Source organism: Aotus nancymaae, unplaced genomic scaffold (genome assembly GCF_030222135.1).
Source record: "Aotus nancymaae isolate 86718 unplaced genomic scaffold, 86718_ANA_hifiasm-v0.15.2.pri h1tg000036l, whole genome shotgun sequence".
NCBI lineage: Eukaryota > Metazoa > Chordata > Mammalia > Primates > Aotidae > Aotus > Aotus nancymaae.
Window position 1 is genome coordinate 93,467,541 of NW_026988450.1, and position 26,882 is coordinate 93,494,422.

At 42.9% G+C, this 26,882-nt stretch overlaps 1 protein-coding gene across 1 annotated transcript; it reads right to left on the reverse strand.

Annotated features, from left to right (window-relative positions):
* Window positions 1-7,306: 7,306 nt before the first annotated feature.
* Window positions 7,307-7,849, reverse strand: LOC105731545 (ADP-ribosylation factor 5-like). The gene has a single exon (XM_012473374.1). It carries the CDS (start codon window positions 7,847-7,849, stop codon window positions 7,307-7,309), a length of 543 nt encoding a protein of 180 aa, XP_012328797.1.
* Window positions 7,850-26,882: the final 19,033 nt, after the last annotated feature.

Sequence of the window (26,882 nt, forward strand, 5' to 3'; positions counted from 1 at the left end):
AAGTCAGTTGCAAATGGGGAGGGAGAGGTTGTGAGAAGTTTGAAAAGAGGAGAAAGTGTGGAAGTGTTGACTTGAGGATGGGAAGGTCAGTGCCGCAAGCTTGAGCCTGTGCTCACTTCAGAGGCCGGCACTCCACCCACAGGGTGTTGGTTACCCACACGCTCCCCAGGTCTCACTGTCACCTCCACCACAGCGCCCTTTCCCAGGGCAACACCTGGAATTTCAACAGCAGCATGGCCCTGTTACCCTCCTAACTCAGCTGTCCAGACTTTAAATAGCTTTCGGGCCAATCTGCTGACACGTGCCTCCTCAGTCAGGCCCCTCTCTGGCCTCATGTTTCTCCCTTTCTAGCCTGGATTTGATTACTCATTTTTTTCCAGTAAATACTTGTCGGATGCTTTCTATATGCCAGGCATGAGGCACCAAGGTGCAAGGATACAGCAGGAACAAGACAGGCATAAGTGCCTGCCCTGTGGAGTTTATGTTCTAGTGGAAGAGAAAAGGACCTAATGGTCATGGTTACTGGAAAGCAAAACTAAAGCAGAGAGGGATTGGGGTCCATGTGGGGTTCAGGAGGGATCTGGTTTTCAATGGGGACAATCGGAAGGTTTCACTGAGATGACAATTGACCAGTGACTCAAAACACATGAGTGTCAAATGAAAATAAAAGGATGTTCATGTATCAGGTAGAGAGAATAGTTAGTGGGACACCAGGCCTGAGACCTGGATTGTTTCAGGGTAGCATGTCTAGGAGTAGAGTGAGGGAGGGAGAGAATGGGGAGGTGAGAGATGTGCTAGGATATGTCATGAAGGTCTGTGCCCATGACTAAGACTTTGGCTTTTGCTTTGCGTGAAATGAGGAGATCCTGGAGGGTTCTGAGCAGAGGAGGAGGATCTGACTTGCATCTGATATGATCACTGCTGTGTGGAGAGGAGACTGTGCATTTCTTACTGTGTTTGATCCCTTCTGACTCCATTTGCTCCCGTGAGTCCACCCTTCACCTCACCTCAGTGCCATTGGGAGTTGGCCACCAGGAGACCCACAGCAGCTGAGGCACAGGATAGGCCACACTGATGGACGCAGTGGACTGTGCAGGGGCCACAGGAAGGTGCTGCCTAGGACAAGTAAGTGACGAGCTCTTCCCGGTCCCTGGCGCTGCCCAGCGTCCAGCCAGACTTGACATGTGTTGGGATGCTTCATCCAAAGCCTAGGGAATTTTAATTTCAGCACGTCATCATGTTTCCAAAGAGAAATACTCTTGAAAAGAAATTTGTCAACCACAGTTTGTTTCTGCCCTTTGATTTTGATGATGTCCTCAGAAGTGTTTCTCAGGGAACAAATACCGTCTCCATATGATGGGGAAAACCTAGGTCGTATATTTACTGACTCCATGACCCTGGGATGCCTCTGTTCAGTGGGGGCTAGGGTGTGTGGAAGGTGATACAAAAGTCCTTTTTTTTTTTTTAAATCTTGGAGCTGGGCACGGTGGCTCTTTGGGAGGCCAAGGCAGGCAAATCACGAGTTCAAGAGATCAAGACCATTTTGGCCAACATGGTGAAACCCTATCTCTATTAAAAATACAAAAGTGAGCAGGGCACGGTGACACATGCCTGTAGTCGCAGCTACTCGGGATGCTGAGGCAGGAGAATCACTTGAATCCGGGAGGCGGAGGTTGTGATGAACCGAGATCATGCCATTGCACTTCAGCCTGGCAACACTGTGAGACTCCATCTCAAAAAAAAAAAAAAAAAAATCTTGGTAGACTAATTATTTTTCTCAAAAGACCCTAAATTATTTAGCTAATTGCTTAATATTATAATTACTTACCAAATACTGGGCTGTCATGATCCCAAAACAGAGAAATTGGAGAGAGAAGAGAAAGGAAAAAGAAGGGGAAGGTGGAGAGAAAAGACACCCATTCTGTCTGCTGGGACTGTGAGCACTGAACCCCAAATCTTCCACATTAAAATGTCCATCCCTTTCTCACAGCAGTGGCCATGTGACCCCTGTCATGCACTCATTGCCCTAGCTGCTTCATATGTCTCAGAATGGTGTTTGTAAACAGGCTTGAAACTGCCCCTATAAACTATCAAATTAATCAGGAAATAAGAGAGGGGAGAAATGAAATAAATCTTGCAGCACATTCAGCATTAATCATTAGGTCAGCCTACTCTCTGACATGCTTTCATATAGTCATTTGGTGCCTATTGTCCTATAGTCACATAGACCCTAGATTATAGTTGCCTTTAACTGATCTATAGATAACAACTTGAATGTTATGAAATGTTAAGTTTTCCCTTTGAGATATGCCTTCAGGTCCTGTATAACGATCAGACTACTGACTCAGCTGGTCTGAAGGACCCTGACCACACCAAAGGATGCAGTTTCCACATCCTGATGACTTCATCCCCTTTGCCCTGGCCAATCAAGTACACAGATTTTCCAGCCCCTCACCCTTTATGATCCCCTTCAAAACCCCAGATGGATTTGAGGGTCTCCCCCCGTCTCCTCACTTGGTGTCCTGCAATAATTAAATGATCTGCTGCGTCTCTGCTGTCTCAGTGTAATTGGTCTGTTACTGTGCAGCCAGCATACAAACCTGTTGGTCCTCTAACAGGCTTAAATCAGTGAACAAGTGAGAACTAGCGCCCACCCCCACCCTGCCCACTCTGGTGGCTGCCAGTCTGCAACTGTCATGTATGATCCCTTCTCACCTCATGCAGGGGCTGGGGCCCACCAAAGACTGCAGCACTGAGCTGTTGTAATCACATGCTATACAGAAGCCCCTGAGAGGGTTATAGCCCGGATTTCAAATGTGGCTTGTCCAATTTACATATTTTAATTTTCAAATCAACATAATTCTAGAAAATGCAAATTTGAAAAAGGGGAAATATGTATCACATGTAATTTCACCACTTAAGACATTCCCTAGGGACACCACTTCCAAAGCTAAGACTTAATATCTATTAAGCTCTCTCTAGGACCATTTTTAGCAGGAGCATGAAAGAATCCTTAGCAAGTTTAGATAGACAGGAAAATACGTGTAAGCAATGACGAAGGATCACTCATAGTATCCAGAGATATACCTCCTATATTTTAGGAAAACAGCCTGTTGCATGGCAAGAGTGGTGTCATCTTGAAGCAAAATTGCCATGATGACCGATGGTTGACTCCTGCATACCAAGGTGTCTTGCACCAAGGTCTTTACACAATGTCTGTAGCACAGATAACCCCTAATAAAGATGCTTACCTAAATTCCCTAGCAGTCATGAATTTTGCAAGCATGTCTGAGATGTTTTACCAAAAAAGCTTACTATATAAATGATACTTTCAGGAGGAGAGGTGTGGAGATCCACTGTCTCCAGGCCACCCGAAACATCAGTTTTTCTGTTTGTAAATTCCTATTAAATGTTTATTTCTGAGAAACTGAATTTGTTAGCTTCTTTCTCCAGCCTTTCAGCTTTTGGGGGTAGGTTTGTATAGACCTGCTCACGATGGAACATTTGGCAATCCCAGTTGAGAGACCAAGAAATGGGTGGGGAAAACCTTAGAGTGGCAGTCACTTCTATGTGCAGTGCTGTGGCTCAAATGGCTTCAGGAGGAATTATAATTAGAGAAAAGATCTTTTTAAAGGAGCTCTATGGTCAGAACCCAGCTTAATTAAAAGCTGAGATTCAGGCTATCATATATTTTGCAGTGGTGGTGGGGGTGGTGGGGGGAAGACCTTTCTGCTTATTTCTGTTTTGGATCCCGTTTCTGGGAATTTTTTTTTTCAGTCAACTAAAACACCCTCCACCTTTTTCATATTATATGTTTGGCCCCTCTGGTTTGATGTTGGCATGACTTTTGCCTTCTGTAAAACTTAAGAGCTCCTCAGTCTGGCTCCTGTAAGACTTGTTCTTCCATTTCCATCTACTTCTGCTTCTCCTTCCCTTTGCCATTTTTGATACCACATGCGGAAATCTAGAGACTTTTAGCAGCCCTGCAACCCTTTGAAGAACACAGAAAAAGTCATCACGCGTTCCCTTTTCGGAGTCCTCTGCCTTCCTTGTGGAATCCTGAGTTATAAGAAGGGTTTTCTCAAGTGTAAAGTTCTGCTCTCTTTTGCATTGAGTTCCAGATCCCTGTAGCTTTGGGGGATAACAGGAATTATTATTATTTTACTGGGAATTATTTTCTACTACGAGAGAACGGGACCTATAGGTGTACAGTGGTTGACAAGACCCTGGTAAGGGCTGAAGTTTTGGAGATGGCTGATGGTGTTTGCAATGAGTGGTTAATACTGTAGGGAGCTATTCACTTCTTTATGTGTTTAGATAAGAAAAACATGGTTTGGACACCTAGAAGTCATGGAAACACTTGCCACTGAGAGATAAGACTCCTATGGGGAATGGACTGATTGGTGATAGGTCACTCAGCCTTAGGGGAATGTAGTTGCTGTAAGGTGCACTGTGGAAGCATTGCTCTGTCCCATCCCATGGCATTTCCCTCTTTTGGGGGACCAAGGATTCTGTGTAAAATGGAATCCTTGATTTTGGAAAATCTAAGTGTTTTGCCTTCTTAGGGCCTGGAAACTGCAAGTACCTTCTTGGCCCTGTTAGTGGGCTCCACCCTGAGCTTAGTTGTCCAGTTGGAAATGGAGAATCAATTTGAAGGTTCCTATCTAAATGAAATTAGTTTCCTTATAAAATGCTATGAGGAACTCCTATGATTTTGTGTTACCTTGGCATCCATTTTTTTTTACCTTCCTATAACACATTCAGGCTCCTTTTTAAAAAGCTTAAATGCCAGGTGTAGTGGCTCATGCCTGTAATCCCAGCACTTTGGGAGGCCGAGGCAGGTGGATCGCCTGAGGTCAGGAGTTGGAGACCAGCCTGGCCAGCATGGTGAAACCCTGTCTGTACTAAAAATAAAAAAATTAGCCTGGTGGTGTGGCAGGCACCTGTAATCCTAGCTACTTGGGAAGCTGAGGCAGGAGAATTGCTTGAATCCAGGAGGTGGAGGTTGCAGTGAGCTGAGATCATGCCACTGCATTCCAGCCTTGTGAGACTCCATCTCAAAAAAAAAAGAAAAAAATTAGGGCCCATGAAAGGCCAAGAGAGACATATTAGGCTAATTTGGTATGTTAAAATTATACAGGAAACATTGTCAAATAAGAATTGGTATCTAGGCTGGGCATGGTAGCTCATGCCTGTAACCCCAGCACTTTGGGAGGCCAAGGTAGGTGTATCACCTGAAGTTAGGAGTTTGAGACCAGCCTGGCCAATATGGTGAAACCTCATCTTTACTAAAAATATTAAAATTAGTCAAATGTGGTGGCATATGCCTGTAATCTCAGCTGCTCAAGAGGCTGAGACAGAATTGCCTGAATCTGAGAGGCATAGGTTGCAGTGAGCCAAGATTACACCACTGCACTCCAGCCTGGGTGACACAGCAAGACTTTGTTTCCAAAAATAAAAATAAAAAATAAATGGTGTTTTCTTTTCTTTTCTTTTTTTTTTTTTTTTTGAGATGGAATTTCGCTCTTGTTACCCAGGCTGGAGTGCAATGGCGCGATCTCGGCTCACCGCAACCTCCGCCTCCTGGGTTCAGGCAATTCTCCTGCCTCAGCCTCCTGAGTAGCTGGGATTACAGGCATGCGCCACCATGTCCAGCTAATTTTTTGTATTTTTAGTAGAGACGGGGTTTCACCATGTTGACCAGGATGGTCTCGATCTCTTGACCTCGTGATCCACCCGCCTCGGCCTCCCAAAGTGCTGGGATTACAGGCGTGAGCCACCGCGCCCGGCCTTCTTTTTTTTTTTAATGGGCAACACAGAAATAAGTTTTGTATGTTTGTTTATTTTTATTTATTGTACTTTAAGTTCTGGGGTACATGTGCAGAACATGCAGGTTTGTTGCATAGGTATATATGTTCCAAGTCTTTGCTATCATGAACAGTGTCACAATAAACATACATGTGCATGTATCTTTATAATAGAGTGATTTATAATCCTTTGGGTCTATACCAAGTAATGGGATTGCTGGGTCAAATGGTATTTCTAGTTCTAGATCACTGAGGAATAGCCACACTCTCTTCCACAATGGTTGAATTAATTTACACTCCCACCAACAGTGTAAAAGTGTTCCTATTTCTCCACATCCTCTTCAGAATCTGTTGTCTCCTTATTTTTTTATGATCGCCATTCGAACTGGCATGAGATGGTATCTCAATGTGGTTTTGATTTGCATTTCTTTAATGACCAGTGATGATGAGCTTTTTTTCATGTTTGTTGGCTGCATAAATGTCTTTGAAATGTGTCTGTTCATATCCTTCGCCCTCTTTTTGGTGAGTTTTTTGTTTTTTTTTTTGTAAATTTGTTTAAGTTCTTTGTAGATGCTGGATATTAGCCCTTTGTCAGATGGGTAGATTGCAGTTTTTTTTTTCCCATTCTGTTGGTTGCTGGTTCACTCTAATGATAGTTTCTTTTGCTGTGCAGAAGGTCTTTAGTTTAATTAGATCCCATTTATCAATTTTGACTTTTGTTGCCATTGCTTTTGATGTTTTAGTCATGAAGTCCTTGCCCATGCCTATGTCCTGAATGATATTGCCTAGGTTTTCTTCTAGGGTTTTTATGGTGTTAGGTCTTATGTTTAACTCTTTAATCCATCTGGAGTTAAGTTTTGTATAAGGTGTAAAGAAGGATGCTGCTTTAGCTTTCTGCATATGGCTAGTCAGTTTTCCCAGCACCATTTATTAAATATGGAATCCTTTCCCCATTGCTTGTTTTTGTCAGGTTTCTTGTAGATCAGATGGTTGTGGATGTGTGGTGTTATTTCTGAGGCTTATGTTCTGGTCCGCAGGTCTATATCTTTGTTTTGGTATCAGTACCATGTTTTTTTTTTTTTTTTTTTTTTTTTTTTTTTTTTTACAAACCACAGCAAATTTATTACTCAATATCCAGTGCCACATTATAGCACCAACCGGAGCCCTCACCTTCCCCCTCCAACCTGGCCCCAAGCGTACACCCAAAACAGAAAAAAAAGGAAACCCAGATCCTGCTCCTCCTCTGGAAGAGGGCGCCTTGGCCAGGAAGCCCCTTCCATAGGTCCCGGCAGGCAGGAGAGTAGACCCCTCTGTGCCCAGAGAGCAAGGCTCCAGGCTCCAACAACAGAGAGAATGTGCAGGCAGGAGCAGGAGCAGAGGCCTGTGGCTGTGGGGGAGGAAGAGTGGGGGAAAGGGCACTGCCTGAGGAGTCCGGGAGTCTGGTCATCCCGGGGGATGCACGCAGGAGCTTCCGGGCATAAGGGTCCTGTCCTGGCTGGTTAGCGCTTTGACAGCTCATGGGACAGCCAGTCCAGGCCATCGTACAGACCAGTACCTTGGGTGGCACAGGTGGCCTGGACATACCATGTGTGGCTGCGCAAGTGCTGTAGCCCCAGCTTGTCAGTCAGCTCGCTCATGGGCATGGCATTGGACACGTCCTGCTTATTGGCAAACACCAGCAGCACCGCATCCCGCAGCTCATCCTCCTGCAGCATCTTCTGGAGTTCATCAGCAGATTCTTGGACCCACTCCCGGTCATGACTGTCCACCACAAAGATGAGGCCGTGAGTGTTCTGGAAGTAGTGCCACCACAGAGGCCGAATCTTGTCCAGACCTCCCACGTCCCAGACTGTGAAACAGATGTTCTTATATTCCACTGTTTCTACATTGAAGCCTATGGTTGGGATGGTGGTGACAATCTCCCCCAACTTCAGTTTGTACAGGATTGTGGTCTTGCCAGCTGCATCCAAGCCAACCATGAGAATCCGCACCTGCTTCTTTCCAAAGATCCGCGAAAAGAGCGCAGACACGGTGAGGCCCATGGCGGGGCCTGGGGAGGGGGTGCGGGCACTGACGCAGGGTGCGGGCTGAAACTGGCTAGCCACGGGGGGATGGGGCCCAGCAGCAGCAGGAGGAGGCTCCGCCCCTCCACCCGTCACTGCCCTACCATGCTTGTTTTGATTATGGTAGCCTTGTAGTGTAGTTTGAAGTCAGGTAGTGTGATGCCGCCAGCTTTTTTTTTTTTTTTTTTTTTTTTTTGCTTAAGATTGTCTTGGCTATGTGGGCTCTTTTATGGTTCCATGTGAAGTTAAAGGTGCTTTTCTCCAATTCTGTGAAGAAAGTCAATGGTAGCTTCATGGGATAGCATTGAATCTATAAATTACTTTGGGCAATATGGCCATTTTCACGATATTGATTCTTCCTAACCATGAGCATGGAATGTTTTTCCATCTGTTTGTGTCCTCTCTTATTTCCCTAAGCATTGGTTTGTAGTTCTCCTTGAAGAGGTCCTTCATATCCCTTGTTAGTTGTATTTCTAGGTATTTTATTTGTAGCAATTGTGGATGGGAGTTCACTCATGATTTGGCTCTCTGTTTGTCTGTTATTGGTGTATAGGAAGGCTTGTGATTTTTGCCCTTTGATTTGGTATCCTGAGACTTTGCTGAAGTTGCTTATCAGTTTAAGGAGATTTTGGGCTGTGATGATGGGGTCTTCTAAATATATAATCATGTCGTCTGCAAATAGAGACAATTTGACTTCCTCTTTTCCTAATTAAATCCCGTTTATTTCTTTTTCTTGCCTGATTGTTCTGACCAGAACTTCCAATACTATGTTGAGTAGGAGTGGTGAGAGAGGGCATCCTTGTCTTGTGCCAGTTTTCAAACTGTTTTTGCCTATTCAGTATTATATTGGCTGTGGGTTTGTCATAAATAGCTTTTATTATTTTGAGATACTTTCCATCGATACCTAGTTTATTGAGTTTTTAGCATAAAGGGCTGTTGAATTTTGTCAAAGGGCTTCTCTGCATCTATTGAGATAATCATGTGGTTTTTGTCTTTGGTTCTGTTTATGTGATGGATTACATATATAGATTTGTATATGTTGAAGTAGCCTTGCCTCCCGGGGATGAAGCCAACTTGATCATGATGGATAAGCTTTTTGTTGTGCTGTTGTATTAGGTTTGCCAGTATTTTATTGAGAATTTTTGCATCTATGTTCATCATGGATAATGGCCTGAAATTTTCTTTTTTAGTTGTGTCTCTGCCAGGTTTTGTTATCAGGATGCTGTTGGTCTTATAAAATGAGTTAGGGAAGATTCCCTCATTTTGTATTGTTTGGAATAGTTTTAGAAGAAATGGTACCAGGTCCTCTTTGTACCTCTGGTAGAATTCAGCTGTGAACCCTTCTGGTCCTGGACTGTTTTTGGTTAGTAGACTATTAATGGCTGCCTCAATTTCAGACCTTGTTATTGGTCTATTCAGGGATTCAACTTCTCCCTGGTTTAGTCTTGGGAGGGTGTAAGTATCCAGGAATTTATCCCTCTCTTCTAGATTTACTGGTTTATTTGCATAGAGATGTTTGTAGTAATATCTGATGGTAATTTGTATTTCCATGGGATCAGTAGTGATATCCCCTTTCTCATTTTTTATTGCATCTATTTGATTCTTCTCTGTTTTCTTTCTTATTAGTCTGGCTAGTGGTCTCTCTATTTTGTTTACCTTTTCAAAAAACCAGCTCCTGGATTTATTGATATTTTGAAGGTTTTTTTGTGTCTCCATCTCATTCAGTTCTGCTCTGATCTTAGTTATTTCTTGACTTCTGCTAGCTTTTGAATTTTTTTTATCTTGTTCCTGTAGTTTTTTTAAATCATGTTGTTAGGGTGTCTATTTTAGATGTTTCCTCACTTCTCTTATGGGCATTTAGTGCTATAAATTTCCCTCAAGACACTGCTTTAACTGTGTCCCAGAGATTCCATTATATTGTGTCTTTGTTCTCATTGGTTTTGAAGAACATCTTTATTTCTGCCTTCGTTTCATTATTTAGCCAGTAGTCATTCAGGAGCAGGTTGTTCAGTTTCCATGTAGTTGTTTGGTTTTGAGTGAGTTTCTTAATCCTGAGTTCTAATTTGATAGCACTGTGGTCTGAGAGACTGTTTGTTATGATTTCCATTCTTTTGCATTTGCTGAGGAGTGTTTTATTTCCAATTATGTGGTCAATTTTAGAATAAGTGCAATGTTGTGCTGAGGAGTATGTATATTCTGTGGATTTGGGATGGAGAGTTCTGTAGATATCTATTAGGTGTGTTTGGTCCAGATCTGAATTCAAGTCCTGGATATCCTTGTTAATTTTCTGTCTCATTGATCTGTCTAATATTGACAGTGGGGTGTTAAAGTCTCCCACTGTTATTGTCTGGGAGTCTAAGTCTCTTCGTAGGCCATTAAGAACTTGCTTTTGTATCTGGATGCTCCTGTATTGGATGCATATATATTTAGGATCGTTAGCTCTTCTTGTTGCATTGATCCTTTTACCATTATGTAATACCCTGCTTTGTCTCTTTTGATCTTTTTTGGTTTAAAGTCTGTTTTATCAGAGACTAGGATTGTAGCCTTTGCTTTTTTTTTTCTCTCCATTTGCTTGGTAAATCTTCCTCCATCCCTTTATTTTGAGCCTGTGTGTGTCTTTGCTTGTGAGATGGATCTCCTGAATACAGCACATTGATGGGTCTTGACTCTTTATCCAATTTGCCAGTCTGTGTCTTTTGATTGGGGCATTTAGCCTATTTACATTTAAGGTTAATATTGTTATGTGTGAATTTGATCCTGCCATTTTGATGCTAGCTGGTGGTTTTGCCCATTAGTCTATGCAGTTTCTTCATAGTGTCAATGGTCCTCACAATTTGGTGTGCTTTTGTGGTGGCTGGTGCTGGTTGTTCCTTTCCATGTTTACTGCTTCCTTCAGGAGCTGTTGTAAGGGAGGCCTGGTAGTAACAAATCTCTCAGCATTTGCTTTTCCATAAAGGATTTTATGTCTCCTTTGCTTATGAAGCATAGTTTGCTTGAATATGAAATTCTGGGTTGAAAATTTCTTTCTTTAAGGATGTTGAATATTGGCCCCCACTCTCTTCTGGCCTGTAGGGTTTCTGCTGAAAGATCTGCTGTGAGTCTGATGGGCTTCCTTTTGTGGGTAACCAGACCTTTCTCTCTGGCTGCCCTTAGTATTTTTCCTTCATTTCAACCCTGGTGGATCTGATGATTGTGTGTCTTTGGGTTGCTCTTCTCAGAAAATATTTTTGTGGTGTTCTCTGTATTTCCTGAATTTGAATGTTGGCCTGCCTTGCTAGGTTGGGGAATTTCTCCTGGATAATATCCTGAAGAGTGTTTTCCAATTTGGTTTCATTCTCCCCATCACTTTCAGGCACATCAATCAAACGTTGATTTGGTCTTTTCACATAGTCCCCATATTTTGTGGAGGCTTTGTTCATTTCTTTTCACTCTTTTTTCTTTAATCTTGCCTTCTCACTTTACTTCATTGAGTTGATCTTCAATATCTGATATCCTTTCTCCCACTTGATCGATTCTGCTATTGAATCTTCTGTATGCTTCGCGAAGTTCTTGTGCTGTGTTTTTTAGCTCCATCAAGTCATTTATGTTCTTCTGTATGATGGTTATTTTAGTTAGCATTTTGTCTAACCTTTTTTCAAGGTTCTTAGTTTCCTTGCATTGGGTTAGAACATGCTCCTTTAGCTCAGACAAGTTTGTTATTACCCACTTTCTGAAGCCTGCTTCTGTCAATTCACCAAACTCATTCTCCATCGAGCCTTGTTCCCTTGCTGGTGAGGAGTTGTGATCCCTTGGAGGAGAAGAGGCATTCTAGTTTTTGGCAATTTCAGCCTTTTCGTGCTAGTTTCTTCCCATCTTTGTGGATTTATCTACCTTTGGTCTTTGTACTTGGTGACTTTTGGATGGGATCTCTGAGTGGATGTCCTTTCTCTTGATGTTGAACCTATTTCTTTTTGTTTGTTAGTTTTCCTTCTAACAGTCAGGACCCTCTGCTGCAGGTCTGCTGGAGTTTGCTGGAGGTCCACTCCAGATCCTGCTTGCCTGGGAATCATCCGTGGAGGCTGCAGAACAGCAAAGACTGCTTCCTGTTCCTTCCTCTGGTAGTTTTGTCTCAGAAGGGTACCCAACGGATGTTAGCCAGAACTCTCCTGTATGAGATGTCTCCCAGTGAGGATACACGGGAGTCAGGGAGCCACTTCAGGAGGCAGTCAGTCCCTTATCAGAGCTCATGTACTGTGCTGGGAGTTTGTTGCTCCCTTCTGAGCTGCCAGGCAGGAACATTTAGGTCTGCTGAAGCAGAACCCACAACTGCTCCTTTTCCCAGGTGCTCTGTCTCAGGAAGTTGGGGGTTTATTTTTAAGTCCCTGATGGGCTGCTGCCTTTTTTCAGAGATGCCTTGCACAGCAAGAAGTGAGTCTAGCTGATAGTCTGCCTGCAGAGGCCTTGCTGAGCTGCTGTGTGCTCTGCCCAGTTGCTGTGTAAACTTCCCAGTGACTTTGTTTACACAGGTGAGGTTAAAACCGCTTACCAGAGCCTCAGCAATGATGGATGCTCCTCCCTCTACAGAGCTCAAATATTCCAGGTCGAGCTCAGACTGCTGTGCTGGCTGTGAGGATTTCAAGCCAGTGGATCTTAGCTTGCTGGTCTTCGTGAGGGTGGGACCTGCTGAGTCAGATCACTTGGCTCCCTGGCTTCAGCCCCCTTTTTCAGGGGAATGAGCAGTTCTGTCTTGCTGGCATTCCAGGTGCCACTGGGTATGAGAAAAAAACTGCTGCAGCTAAAACAGCCACCCAGTTTTGTGCTGGAAACTTGGGGCGCTGGTGGTGCAGGCACTGGAGGGAATCTCCTGGTCTGCAGGTGTGAAGACCATGGGAAAAGCACAGTATCTGATCCAGAGTGCCAGAGTGTTGGGAAACATCCCTAAAGGCTTCTCTTGGCTAGGAGATGGAGTTCTCTGGCCCCTTCCATTTCCCAGGTGAGGTTATGCCCCACCCTGCTTTGGTTTGCCCTTCTTGGGATGCACCTACTGTCTAAACAGTCCCAATGAAATTAACCTGGTACTTCAGGTGGAAATGCAGAGATCACTTGTTTTCTGGATCGCTCTTGCTGGGTGGGAACTGCAGACTGGAGCCATTCCTATTTAGCCGTTTTGGCAGAAGTTTCTGGTGTTTAACTTACATTGCCTTTTATTTATAGGATGCTTTATTAATGTATCCTCCAAAATTATATGAGGTTCCTAAAATCTCATATATCTTGACATATGCCATAAATTGCTTTATTCTGCTGCTGTTTTCGAAAAGCATTTTGCAAACCCTAAAGTGTTGTGCCTTCAGGGAAATTCATGGAGAAGACCCTAACAAGTAATCTTGAATAAAGGTTTCTGATAACTTTGAAGATCCTACCACTAGACTAAGTTAAAACTTCCAGTACTCTAATAAAAAACAAGTGTGTTCATGATGATTACTAACCCAACATCAAGAAGAGCAAGAATTACACGGGATTGAACTGTTGAAGGGCTAATATGATTTTTATGACTTTTTTGTTTGAAATCTTGCTGATTATTTTTATAGTTGTTTCCCAGTCAAGAAAACTTTTTTCTATATAGCACTTGGGTAAAATATCCTTTTGTAAGCAATAGTGAAACATTTACTATTCTTTTTACCTGATTTCTCCAAACTTTGGAAGCTATTCATGAGTATTCTTATTTTATGGCAATATAGTTATTTGCATACATTCAGCAATAATATGTTTTCTTTTGTGACAACATACACTGAAGACACTGGAAATTTTACCAAGTGTCTTAGCAGACATGGTGGCAGGCACCCATAATCCCAACTACTAGGGAGGCTGAGGCAGAGAATTGCTTGAATCAGGAAGCAGAGCTTGTAGTGAGCTAAGATTGTGCCACTGCACTCCAGCCTGGGCAACAGAGCGAGACTCCGTCTCAAAAAAAAGCTTCTCAAGGCTAGGAAGCCAAGCCAAGCATGGTTTACCAAGCCTTTGCCAAAGCTTTGAGAAAACTGGCATATTCTCAGATATGACCAGAAATTCAAGTTGACTCTATAGAGGAACCAAAAGACCCTTGGAAAGACTGGCCTGGTACCTTGTCTATGACAGCTCCCTTACAAGGTTTCTGACTCTGTGGTAAGTAAAGAATGCTACTTTCAGACAGATTCAGGAATCTCTAGATATTTCAGGATCTTGAGAAGAGAGGAATTCAATGAATTTGTACAGGCATTACAGGTACAGTCTGATGGCAAATGCTTGGCTTGGTTTCCTAGCCTTGAGAAGCATTTTTTTGTGATGGAGTCTTGCTCTGTTGCCGAGGCTGGAGTGCAGCAGCACGATCTTGGCTCACTGCAACCTCTGCTTCCTGAGCTTGCTACAGCCTCAACCTCTCAGGCTCAATTGATCCTCCCACCTCAGCCTCCACAGTAGCTGGGACTACAGGTGTGTGCCACCATGCCAAGCTAATTTTATTTATTATTTCTGTGTAGAGACAGAGTCTCATTATGTTGCCAAAGCTGGTCTCAAACTCTTCATGCATTCCTCTAGTCTTGGCCTCTCAAAGTGCTAGGATTACAGGTGTAAGCCACCACACACAGCCCAGATTCTCTTTTTGATTGTAATCCTTCTGAACATATTTCTACTATTCAAATTATTGTTACATATCACTCATTTTACTTCTGAGAAAACAAAAATGGTATTTGTATTAGTCCATTCTCATGCTGCTGAGAAAGACATACCCAAGACTGGGCAATTTACAAAAGAAAGAGGTTTAATGGAGGTACAGTTTCACATGGCTGGGGAGGCCTCACAATCATGGTAGAAGGCAAGGAGGAGCCAGTAATGTCTTACATGGGTGGCAACAGGCAAAGAGGAGAGTTGTGCAGGGAAATTCCCATTTTTAAAACCATCAGCTCTTGTGAGACTCATTCACTATCACAAGAACAGCACAGGGAAGACCCACCCTCATTATTAAACTATGTCCCACCAGGTTCCTCCAGGACATGTGAGAATTGTGGGAGTTACAATTGAAGATGAGATCTGGGTGGGGACACAGCCTATCCATATAATTCTACCCCTGGCCCCTCCCAAATATCATGTCCTCATATTTCAAAACCAATCATGCCTTCCCAACAGTCCCCCAAAGCCTTAACTCATTTTAGCATTAACTCAAAAGTCCACAGTTCAATGTCTATTCTGAGACAAGGCAAGTTCCTTCTGCCTATGAGCCTGTGAAATCAAAAGCAAGTTAGTTACTTCCTAGATACAATGTGGGTACAGGCATTGGGTAAATACAGCCATTCAAATGGGAGGAATTGGCCAAAACAAAAGGACTACCAGCCCTGCGCAAGTCCAAAATCCAGCAGAGCAGTCAAATCTTAAAGCTCCAGAATTATCTCCTTTGACTCCATGTCTAATATCCAGGTCATATTGATGCAAGAGGTGGGTTCCCATTGTCTTGGGCACTTCTGCCCCGACCTATACTTTGACCTCTTTCAGTCACGGCTGTAGCAGCAGGGACACAGGGTGCAAGTCCCTAGTCTGCACACAGTACAGGGTCCCTTGACCCAGCACATGAAACCATTTTGACCTCCTAAACTTCTTGGCCTGTGATAGAAGGGGCTGCCACAAAGGTCTCTGACATTCCTTGGAGACATTTTCCCCATTGTCTTGGTGATTAACATTTGACTCCTTGTTACTTATGCAAATTTTTACAGCTGGCTTGAATTTCTCCTCAGAAAATGGGATTTTCTTTTCTATCACATTGTCAGGCTGAAAATTTCTAAAACTTTTATGCTCTGTTTCCCTTTTAAAACTGAATACCTTGGCTGGGCACAGTGACTCACGACTGTAATCCCAGAATTTTGGGAGGCCAAGGTGGGCAGATCACTTGAGGTTGGGAGTTCAAGACCAGCCTGGACAACATGCCAAAACCCTGTCTCTACTAAAAATACAAAAATTAGCTGGATGTGGTGGTGCACATCTGTAATTCAGCTACTCAGGAGGCTGAAGCAGGAGAATCTCTTGAACCCAGAAGGTTGCAGTGAGGAAGATCACACCACTGTACTCCAGCATGGGTGACAGAGTGAGACTGTCTCAAAACCAAAAATCAAAAAAACTGAATGCCTTTAACAGCACCCAAATCACTTCTTGAATGCTTTGTTGCTTAGAAATTTCTTCCACCAGATACTCTAAATCATCTTTCTCAAGTTTAAAGTTCCACAAATCTCTAGGGCAGCGGCAAAATGCTGCCAGTCTCTTTGCTAAAACATAGTAAGAGTCATCTTTGCTCCAGTTCCCAACAAGTTTCTCATCTCCATGTGAGACCACTTCAGCCTGGATTTCATTGTCCACACACTATCAGCATTTTGGTCAAAGCTATTCCTTAAGTCTCTACAAGGTTTTAAACTGTCCCACATTTTCCTGTGTTCTTCTAAGCCCTCCAAACTGTTCCAACCTCTGCTGTTACTCAGTTCCAAAGTTTCTTCCACATTTTTGAGTATCTTTTCAGCAACTGTTACCAATTTGCTGTATTAGTCTGTTCTCACATTGCTGATAAACACATACCCAATACTGGGCAATTTACAAAAGAAAGAGGCTTAGTTGACTTACAGTTCTACATGGCTAGGGAGGCCTCACAATCATGGCAGAAGGCAAGGAGGAGCAAATCACATCTTACGTGGATGGCGGCAGGCAAAGAGGAGAGCTTGTACAGGGAAACTCCCCTTTTAAAAACCATCAGATCTCACGAGACTCATTCACTATCATGAGAACAGCATGGGATAGACCCACCCCCATAATTCAACCACCTTCCACCAGGTTCTTCCCATGATGTGGGAATTATGGGAGTTAAAATTCAAAATGAGATTTGGGTGGGGACACAGCCAAACCATATCAGTATTCCAAAGACTGGAGATGATTCAACAAAGCTGGCAAATCTTTCTCATTTGGAATCCTGCTGGGCCTAGGCTGTTTTCCATTGGCAATACTCTGCTGCTAAAGCTATATATGAAGCACTCTCCCTGTATGCCCAGGGACTACTCCATAAGAGGAGGGCATGTGAGATTGTGAGGGCTGATTTCACAGAGTGGAGTGTAGGAAAATAGTCTGCTGCCTGGCAAGAATAATGCCCTCTTGAAGCAAAATGACTATGATGACCAGTGGTTGACTCCTGCATACCAAAGTGTCCTGCAGCAAGGTCTTTACACAATGCCTGTAGTATAGATAACCCCTTATAAGGATGCTTATCTAACCTCCCCACTGGTCACAAGCTTTGCAAGAAAGTCTGAGACATAACCAGATGCACACGTTTTACCAAAAAAGCTTGCTACTTTCTGGAGGGCAGGTGCAGCAATCCATCATCTCAAAGCTGCCTAAGACATCACTTCTAAGTCCCTGTTAAATGTTTTCTTCTGGGAAACTGGACTTAACTGCCTCTTTCTTTGGCCTCTCATCTCCTTTTGTCTTTGGCTGTAGATTTGCATAGAACTGCTCACTACAAAACATACTTCTTAAATGGAGTAATGAGCCACCTGGGGCCACTTTTTGATGTTTGATTATTGTCAATGTTTAAGTCTCACCCTCCCTCTTCCCTTTGTGCTCGCATATGGAGAAGCTGGCAAGAAAACCTGGGTCCTCCCTTCTTTTTTTTTTTTTTTAATATATATATAGAAAGAATAAAGTTTATTCAAGGTGGCATGCCATAGCAGAAAAGATTTTGTGTGCTGGGGTGAGAGCGATAGGGGTCCAAATCACAGTTTTGTCACTGCCTGGCACTTGATCTAGCAAGTTAAACATTATCTCTGAAACTCAGTTTCTTCATCTGAAAACTGGCAATAATAATATTGCTAACTTTATAGGACATTTGTGAGAATTATTTATAATACTCTGTCTTGGCATGATGCTCAGCATAAGGTTAGGACTAGTGAATGGAGGCTGTTATTATATAACTGCATAACCCTCTCTTTTCATCAGGTATGTGAAGGCATTGCAATGTACCTTTCTTGAAAAATGCTTCACCATTGAAATACGTCAAGAATGTTGTCAGTCTGATAGTTAAGTGGAGGTGACAAGGAGTCTACAATTCAAAATCAATAGCATATAAAATGTGGATCTCAGTTTTATCAGGTTTAATTCTAGGCACATGTAAAATCATCCTTCACATGCAGAATCAATCAATCACTTGAACATAAAGCATTTTATAATTTATATTTTATGGCAATTTTAATACTATCTTCTTTCCATACTATGAACTACTTAAAGCAGAAATTGTCTCTAATTTACCTTTCCTTGGAATTCATATGCAGAACAATTCCTGGCATATTGTAGCTACTTTTTATTTTTAGCCCTTATCGCAATTGTTCTTAAAAGTGTGTTTTTAATATAATTATGTTTAATGTATGGCTCTCATAAGGAACTGTGAGAATCAAGGAGAATTAAGACAGGAAAGGGACCTGCCTGGCTATTGGCACTTACTTAATTTTATTCCCTTCAGATATTGAGACCTCTGCAGACATAGCAGTTTTTGGATCCATGGGACACTGGAGACAAACATACAACTATTCCTCCAAACCTATCACTGTTCACACTTTGGGAAAAACTGTTCTAGGGTATGGGTCACGTATGTGACCATAGGGAGTCCCATGGGCTGTGCCTTCACTCACCGTTATATCTCAATGTCGACCACAGTGTCCGGTACTTAATTATTGGGCCTGAATGCCTTGTCTCACCAATATGGTGAAAGAAAGAGTCATGGGAAGGAATCTCAGAGAGCCTTTCTTTTCCAGCTACAGGTAGATGTGTCACTTATCTTCTTCCCTTGTGGCTCTCAGAGTTCAATCATAAGGATCATCTGGAAAAGTGGTTAAGGTGTGACTGGAGGTTGTGAGGACAGAGAAGACTCACCTCTAGGTACAGAGAGAAATTCTAGTTTGGCAAGACTGCATGCATGCAATTCCAAGGTAACTCAGAGAATGCCATGGAGCCGAGACATGCGCCCAGCATCATGGGTCACCTGGGAGCAACCTCAGGAATCCAGGCAGGGGTCAGAACATCAGAACGAACGGCCTATTAACATAGTGTGGGCCCTGATCATTGACTTGGGTGCAAAGAAAGGACTTGGATCTCTGAGAGAGCCGTTGACTAGGGCAAAGCAGGACTCCCGCCCTAGAGGCACTGGGTTGCCAAGGAAGGTAATTAAAAAAACAGAACTAGCACTTGAGATGAAGATACATGAGCTGTTTCTTTTCCTTAATGACACACAACTCAAGCATCTCTCCATTGTAGCTTATTTCTGCATCTTGCATTGTACTCATCAGGCTGCACTGGAGTGATCTGTTTATATTTCTGTCTCCCTCACTAAATTGTGAGCAATATGAGGGCATGGATCATGTATTATCATTATGATTTGTTGTTGTCTTCCTGTCTCTAGTGGTTAGTTCAGAGTCTGGCACATGATATCTGTTCATTAAATGTTTACTAAATGATGGCATGAGTGGATGGATGGCTGGATTTGTGAATGATTTTTTTTATGGCATTTTAGGTTTGGGGGTACATGTGAAGAACATGCAAGGTTGTTGCATAGGTGCACACGTGGCAGTGAGATTTGCTGCCTTCTCCCCTTCACCTATACGTGGCATTTCTCCCCATGCTATCCCTCCCCAACCTCCCACCCCCCGCTGTCCCTCCCCTATATTCCCCCAACAGACCCCAGTGTGTACTGCTCCCCTCCCTGTGTCCATGTGTTCCCATTGTTCAACACCCGCCTATGAGTGAGAACATGCGGTGTTTGATTTTGTGTTCCTGTGTCAGTTTGCTGAGAATGATGGCTTCCAGGTTCATCCATGTCCCTACAAAAGACGCGAACTCATCGTTCTTGATGACTGCATAATATTCCATGGTGTATATGTGCCACATTTTTCCTGTCCAGTCTATCATCGATGGGCATTTGGGTTGGTTCCAGGTCTTTGCTATTGTAAACTGTGCTGCTATGAACATTCGCTTGCATGTGTCTTTATGATAGAATGATTTATAATCCTTTGGATGTATACCCAGTAATGGGATTGCTGGGTCAAATGGAATTTCTATTTCTAGGTCCTTGAGGAATTGCCACACTGTCTTCCACAATGGTTGAACTAACTTACACTCCCACCAACAGTGTAAGAGTGTTCCTATTTCTCCACATCCTCTCCAGCATCTGTTATCTCCAGCTTTTCTAATTATCACCATTCTAACTGGCGTGAGATGGTATCTCAATGTAGTTTTGATTTGTATTTCTCTAATGACCAGTGATGATGAGCATTTTTTCATATGTTTGTTGGCCTCATGTATGTCTTCTTTTGTAAAGTATCTGTTCATATCCTTCGCCCACTTTTGAATGGGCTTGTTTGTTTTTTTCTTGTAAATCTGTTTCAGTTCTTTGTAAATTCTGGATATCAGCCCTTTGTCAGATGGGTAAGCTGCAAAAATTTTTTCCCATTCTGTTGGTTGCCGATTCACTCTAATGACTGTTTCTTTTGCTGTGCAGAAGCTGTGGCGTTTGATTAGGTCCCATATGTCTATTTTTGCTTTTGTTGCCAATGATTTTGGTGTTTGGTGATGAAGTCCTTGCCTACGCCTATGTCCTGAATGGTTTTGCCTAGATTTTCTTCTAGGGTTTTTATGGTGTTAGGTCTTATGTTTAAGTTTTTACGCCATCTGGAGTTAATTTTAGTGTAAGGTGTCAGGAAGGGGTCCAGTTTCTGCTTTCTGCACATGGCTAGCCAGTTTTCCCAACACCACTTATTAAACAGGGAATCCTTTCCCCATTGCTTGTTTTTGTCAGGTTGTCAAAGATCGGATGGTTGTAGATATGTTGTGTTGCCTCCAAGGCCTCTGTTCTGTTCCATTGGTCTATATCTCTGTTTTGGTACCAGTACCATGCTGTTTTGATTACTGTAGCCTTGTAGTATAGTTTGAAGTCCGGTAGTGTGATGCCTCTCACTTTGTTCTTTTTGCTTAGAATTGACTTGGCTATGCGGGCTCTCTTTTGGTTCCATATGAAGTTTAAGGTGGTTTTTTCCAGTTCTCTGAAGAAGGTCGTTGGTAGCTTGATGGGGATATCATTGAATCTGTAAATTACTTTGGGCAGTATGGCCATTTTCATGATATTGATTCTTCCTAACCATAAACGTGGAATGTTTCTCCCTCTGTTTGTGTCCTCTCTTATTTCGTTGAGCAGTGGTTTGTAGTTCTCCTTGAAGAGGTCCTTTACATTCCTTGTTAGTTGTATTTCTAGGTATTTTCTTCTCTTTGTAGCAATTGTGAATGGCAGTTCGTTCTTGATGTGGCTCTCTTTAAGTCTGTTATTGGTGTATAGGAATGCTTGTGATTTTTGCACATTGATTTTGTATCCTGAGACTTTGCTGAAGTTGCTTATCAGTTTCAGGAGATTTTCGGCTGAGACAATGGGTGTTCTAGATACACAATCATGTCATCTGCAAATAGAGACAATTTGACTTCCTTCTTTCCTATTTGAATACCCTTTATTTCTTTTTCTTGCCTGATTCCTCTGGCTAGAACTTCCAGTACTGTATTGAATAGGAGTGGTGAGAGAGGGCATCCTTGTCTAGTGCCAGATTTCAAAGGGAATGCTTCCAGTTTTTGCCCATTCAGTATGATATTGGCTGTGGGTTTGTCGTAAATAACTTTTATTGTTTTGAGATATGTTCTGTCAATACCTAGTTTATTGAGGGTTTTTAGCATAAAGGGCTGTTGAATTTTGTCAAAGGCCTTCTCTGCATCAATTGAGATAATCATGTGGTTTTTGTCTTTGGTTCTGTTTATGTGGTGAATTACGTTTATAGACTTGCGTACGTTGAACCAGCCTTGCATCCCCAGGATGAATCCTACTTGATCATGGTGGATAAGCTTTTTCATGTGCTGTTGCAATCGGCTTGCCAGTATTTTATTGAAGATTTTTGTATCTATGTTCATCATGGATATTGGCCTGTAGTTTTCTTTTCTTGTTGAGTCTCTGCCGTGTTTTGGTATCAGGATGATGTTGGTCTCATAAAATGATTTGGGAAGGATTCCCTCTTTTTGGATTATTTGGAATAGTTTCAGAAGGAATGGTACCAGGTCCTCTTTGTATGTCTGGTAGAATTCGGCTGTGAACCCATCTGGACCTGGGCTTTTTTTGTGTGGTAGGCTCTTAATTGCTGTCTCGACTTCAGACTTTATTACTGGTCTATTCAGGGTTTCGACTTCTTCCTGGTTTAGGCTTGGGAGGAGGCAAGTTTCCAGGAATGTATCCATTTCTTCCAGGTTTTCTAGTTTATGTGCATAGAGTTGTTTGTAATAATCTCTGATGGTGGTTTGAATTTCTGTGAAATCTATGGTGATACCCCTTTCTCATTTTTTATTGCATCTATTTGGTTATTCTCTCTTTTCTTTTTTATTAATCTGGCTAGTGGTCTGTCTATTTTGTTGATCTTTTCAAAAAACCAGCTCCTGGATTTATTGATTTTTTGAAGGGTTTTTTGTGTCTCTATCTCCTTCAGTTCTGCTCTGATCTTAGTTATTTTTTGTATTCTGCTAGGTTTTGAGTTTTTTTGATCTTGCTCCTCTAACTCTTTCAATTTTGACTATAGGGTGTAAAATTTAGATCCCTCCTTGCTTCTTATGTGGGCACTTATTGCTATATATTTTCCTCTAGAGACTGCCTTAAATGTGTCCCAGAGATTCTGGTATGTGGTGTCTTCGTTCTTGTTGGTTTCGAAGAACATCTTTATTTCTGCCTTCATTTCATTGTTTATCCAGTCAACATTCAAGAGCCCATTATTCAGTTTCCATGAAGCTGTGCAGTTCTGGGTTGGTTTCTGAATTCTGAGTTCTAACTTGATTGCAGTGTGGTCTCAGAGACTGTTGGTTATGATTTCTGTTCTTTTGCATTTGCTGAGGAGTGCTTTACTTCCAATTATGTGGTCAATTTTATAGGTGTGATGTGGTGCTGAGAAGAATGTATATTGTGTGGATTTTGGGTGGAGAGTTCTGCCAATGTCTATTAGGTTTTCTTAGTCCAGGTCTGAGTTCAAGTCCTGGATATCTTTGTTAATTTTCTGTCTCGTTGATCTGTCTAATATTGACAATGGGGTGTTAAAGTCTCCCGCTATTATTGTGTTGGAGTCTAAGTCTCTTTGTAAGTCATTAAGAACTTGCCTTATGTATCTGGGTGCTCCTGTATTAGGTGCATATATATTTAGGATCGTTAGCTCTTCTTGTTACATTGATCCTTTTATCATTATGTAATGTCCTTCGTCTCCTTTGATCTTTGTTGGTTTAAAGTCTATTTTATCAGAGATGAGAATTGCAACTCCTGCTTTTTTTTGCTCTCCATTTGCTTGGTAAATCTTCCTCCATCCCTTTATTTTGAGCCTTTGCGTATCCTTGCATGTGAGATGGGTTTCCTGGATACAGCACACCGATGGGTTTTGGCTTTTTATCCAATTTGCCAGTCTGTGTCTTTTGATTGGGGCATTTAGCCCATTTACATTTAGGGTTAATATTGTTATGTGTGAATTTGATACTGCCATTTTGATGCTAGCTGGCTGTTTTGCCCGTTAGTTGATGCAGATTCTTCATTGTGTTGATGCTCTTTACCATTTGGTAGGTTTTTGGAGTGGCTGGTACTGGTTGTTCTTTTCTATGTGTAGTGCCTCTTTCAGGAGCTCTTGTAAAGCAGGCCTGGTGGTGATGAAATCTCTGAGTACTTGGTTGTTCGCAAAGGATTTTATTTTTCCTTCACTTATGAAGCTTAGTTTGGCGGGATATGAAATTCTGGGTTGAAAGTTCTTTTCTTTAAGGATGTTGAATATCGGCCCCCACTCTCTTCTGGCTTGTAGGGTTTCTGCTGAGAGATCTGCTGTGAGTCTGATGGGCTTCCCTTTGTGGGTAACCCTACCTTTCTCTCTGGCTGCCCTTAGCATTTTCTCCTTCATTTCAACCCTGGTGAATCTGACGATTATGTGTCTTGGGGTTGCTCTTCTTGAGGAATATCTTTGTGGTGTTCTCTGTATTTCCTGGACTTGAATATTGGCCTGCCTTGCTAGGTTGGGGAAGTTTTCCTGGATAATATCCTGAAGAGTATTTTCCAGCTTGGATTCATTCTCTTCGTCACATTCAGGTACACGTATCAAACGTAGATTAGGTCTTTTCACATAGTCCCATATTTCTTGTTGACTCTGTTCATTCCTTTTTACCCTTTTTTCTCTAATCTTGCCTTCTCGTTTTATTTCATTGAGTTTATCTTCGACCTCTGATATCCTTTCTTCTGCTTGGTCAATTCGGCTGTTGAAACTTGTGCATGCTTCGTGAATTTCTCGTGTTGTGTTTTTCAGCTCCATCAATTCATTTATATTCCTCTCTAAGTTGTCCATTCTCATTAACATTTCATCAAGTCTTTTTTCAAGGTTCTTACTTTCTTTGCATTGTGTTATAACATGTTCTTTTAGCTCATGGAAGTTTCTTATTACCCACTTTCTGAAGCCTGATTCTGTCATTTCATCACACTCATTCTCCATCCAGTCTTGTTCCCTTGCTGGTGAGGAGTTGTGATCCCTTATAGGAGGAGAGGTGTTCTGGTTTCGGGTGTTTTCTTCCTTTTTGCGCTGGTTTCTTCCCATCTTTGTGGATTTATCCACCTGTCATCTTTGTAGTTCCTGACTTTCTGATTGGGTCTCTGAGTGGATGTCCTGTTTGTTGATGATTAACTTATTTCTGTTTCTTAGTTTTCCTTCTAACAGTCTGGCCCCTCTGCTGTAGGACTGCTGAGGTCCACTCCAGGCCCTGCTTGCCTGGGGATCACCTGCAGCAGCTGCCAAACAGTAAGGGTTGGTACTAATTTCTTCTTCTGCTTTGTCCCAGAAGGATACCTGCCAAATGTCAGTCTGAGCTCTCCTTTATGAGGTGACTCTTGGCTATACAGAGGTTAGGGAGCTGGTTGAGGAGACAGTCTGTCTTTTATGGTCACTCAAGTGCTGAACTGTGAGCTCTTTTCATTCAGAGCTGCTGGGCAGGTACGTTTAAGTCTGCTGCAGCAGAACTCATAAACCCTTTTTTTCCCAGATGTTCTGTCCTGGGGAGTTAGGGCTTTATTTATGAATTTCTGCTGTGCTGCTGCCTTTTTTTGTTTTTTTCATGCTGCCCTGCCTGGCAAGGAGGCAGCCTAGTCACTGTCTGCCTGCAGGGGCTTCGCTGAGCGTTTGTGGGCTCCGCTCAGCTGCTGTGTGAACTTCCCTGCAGTCCTGTTTATATGGGTGTAGTTAGGACTGCCTTGGCAATGGTGGCCCACCTCTGTAATGACGGACTCTCTCTGTAATGGCGGGTTGCCTCGGCAACGGCAGACTGCCTCTGTAGTGGTGGAATGCCTCAGTAATGGTGGACACCCTTCCCCCACAGAGCTGGACCATCCCAGGTTCAGCTGTGCTTGCTGTGAAACTCTCAACCCAGAGTGTTTCCAATTGCTGTTTTTTTGTTTTTGTTTTTGTGGGGGTGGGACCAGCCGGGCCTGATCACCTGGCTCCCTGTCTCAGAGCCTTTTGTTTTTTAGTTGAATGGTCGGCTCTCTCCCAGGTGTTCTGGTCACCTATTGGAAAGGTTCCAGGATCTGTGTGATTTCCCGTGCAGCGACCCACTGCGCCGGCTGAAACAGCAGCTCTGAGATTTGTGGTGCTTTTTTGCCTGGGAATCTCCTGGACTGGCTCCCTGTTTCAGTCCCCCCCTTTTTTCTAAATCAGAGGAATGAGCAACTCTGCCTTTCTGGAGGTTCCTGGAGCTCCCCGGAGCTCCCCTTGCTGGCTAAGAGGGGACCCAGTTCTGTTTACTCTGCAGTGGGAAGTGCTGCGCCAGGGCGACGGCAAAACAGCCGCGCCAGCCAAAACAGCTGCACTGGCGACCTGTGAGGCTCCTCCGCCTGGGAATCTCCTGGTCTGTGGGCAATAAAAATCCGTCTGGAAATGCGGCATCATCTCACCCTCTCTGCGCTTTCACTGGGAGCTGCAATCCTGAGCTGCTCCTAACTGGGCATCTTGGATCTCCCTCCTGGGTCCTCCCTTCTTTGGTGACAGCAGAAGATTCAAACCACACAAGCCCCTGCCCGTATTTGGGGACTCTCCCATCAGTCCCACCTCCAACCACAATAAAAACCCAGTCAGCCTCCTTTCCTTGCTGTCTCAAGCTCTCCTCTTTGCCTATTTCCTGGGAAGCCTTTGCTGCTGCCCCAATTATGTATTAAAAAAACCTTTTAATACCCCCTTGGGGTATGTGTTTATGTGGCATCATTTTCTCAAAATTTGGGGTGAGTCATCTGAGTCTGCAGGTAACTATACAATTGGCACTGTCAGCAGATGTCTGGATGATGACCACCCCACCCAGTGGTATGTCTTCCATTGCCTCAGCATATTCATTCACCAGCTCTCTGCTGGCTGGCCAGTTGTGCTGCTTTTTGTGTCATTGTTGAGTCCAATAAAACCCTCCAAAAAAAGCTCCAGGGTCTGTGGGGAAAATAGGATCCTTACTGGGCAAATTTCAACTGGACCACTCGCCTGAGGTTTTCGGGGCAAGAACTACAGTCACCACTGGCCCCTGTTGTGTGTTGGCAGGGGTGGGGAGCACCCTGGCTCCCAGATACTCTATGTGGCTTCTTCTATGTGCAGAGTTTCCTCTGCCCATGGGCTAAGTTCTGAGCATTTTCAAATGTCAGAACATCAACTGTGGAGACTGCTCTCCTATGGAAATTTGATGTAAGAAAATGGTGGCATCTCACCACCCTGGGTAAAGGATAAATGTCATAATGTGTGTATTGGAATAACCAGCTAGCCATTTGGAAGATAAAATTAGATCCATTCTCCACACCGTGTAGCAGAATAAACTGCAAATGGGACAGAGAGGTAAATGTTAAGAAACAAAACCAAACAAATACTAGATGAAAACATGAATAAATTATTCTAGAAACCGAAAGTTAGTGAAATTT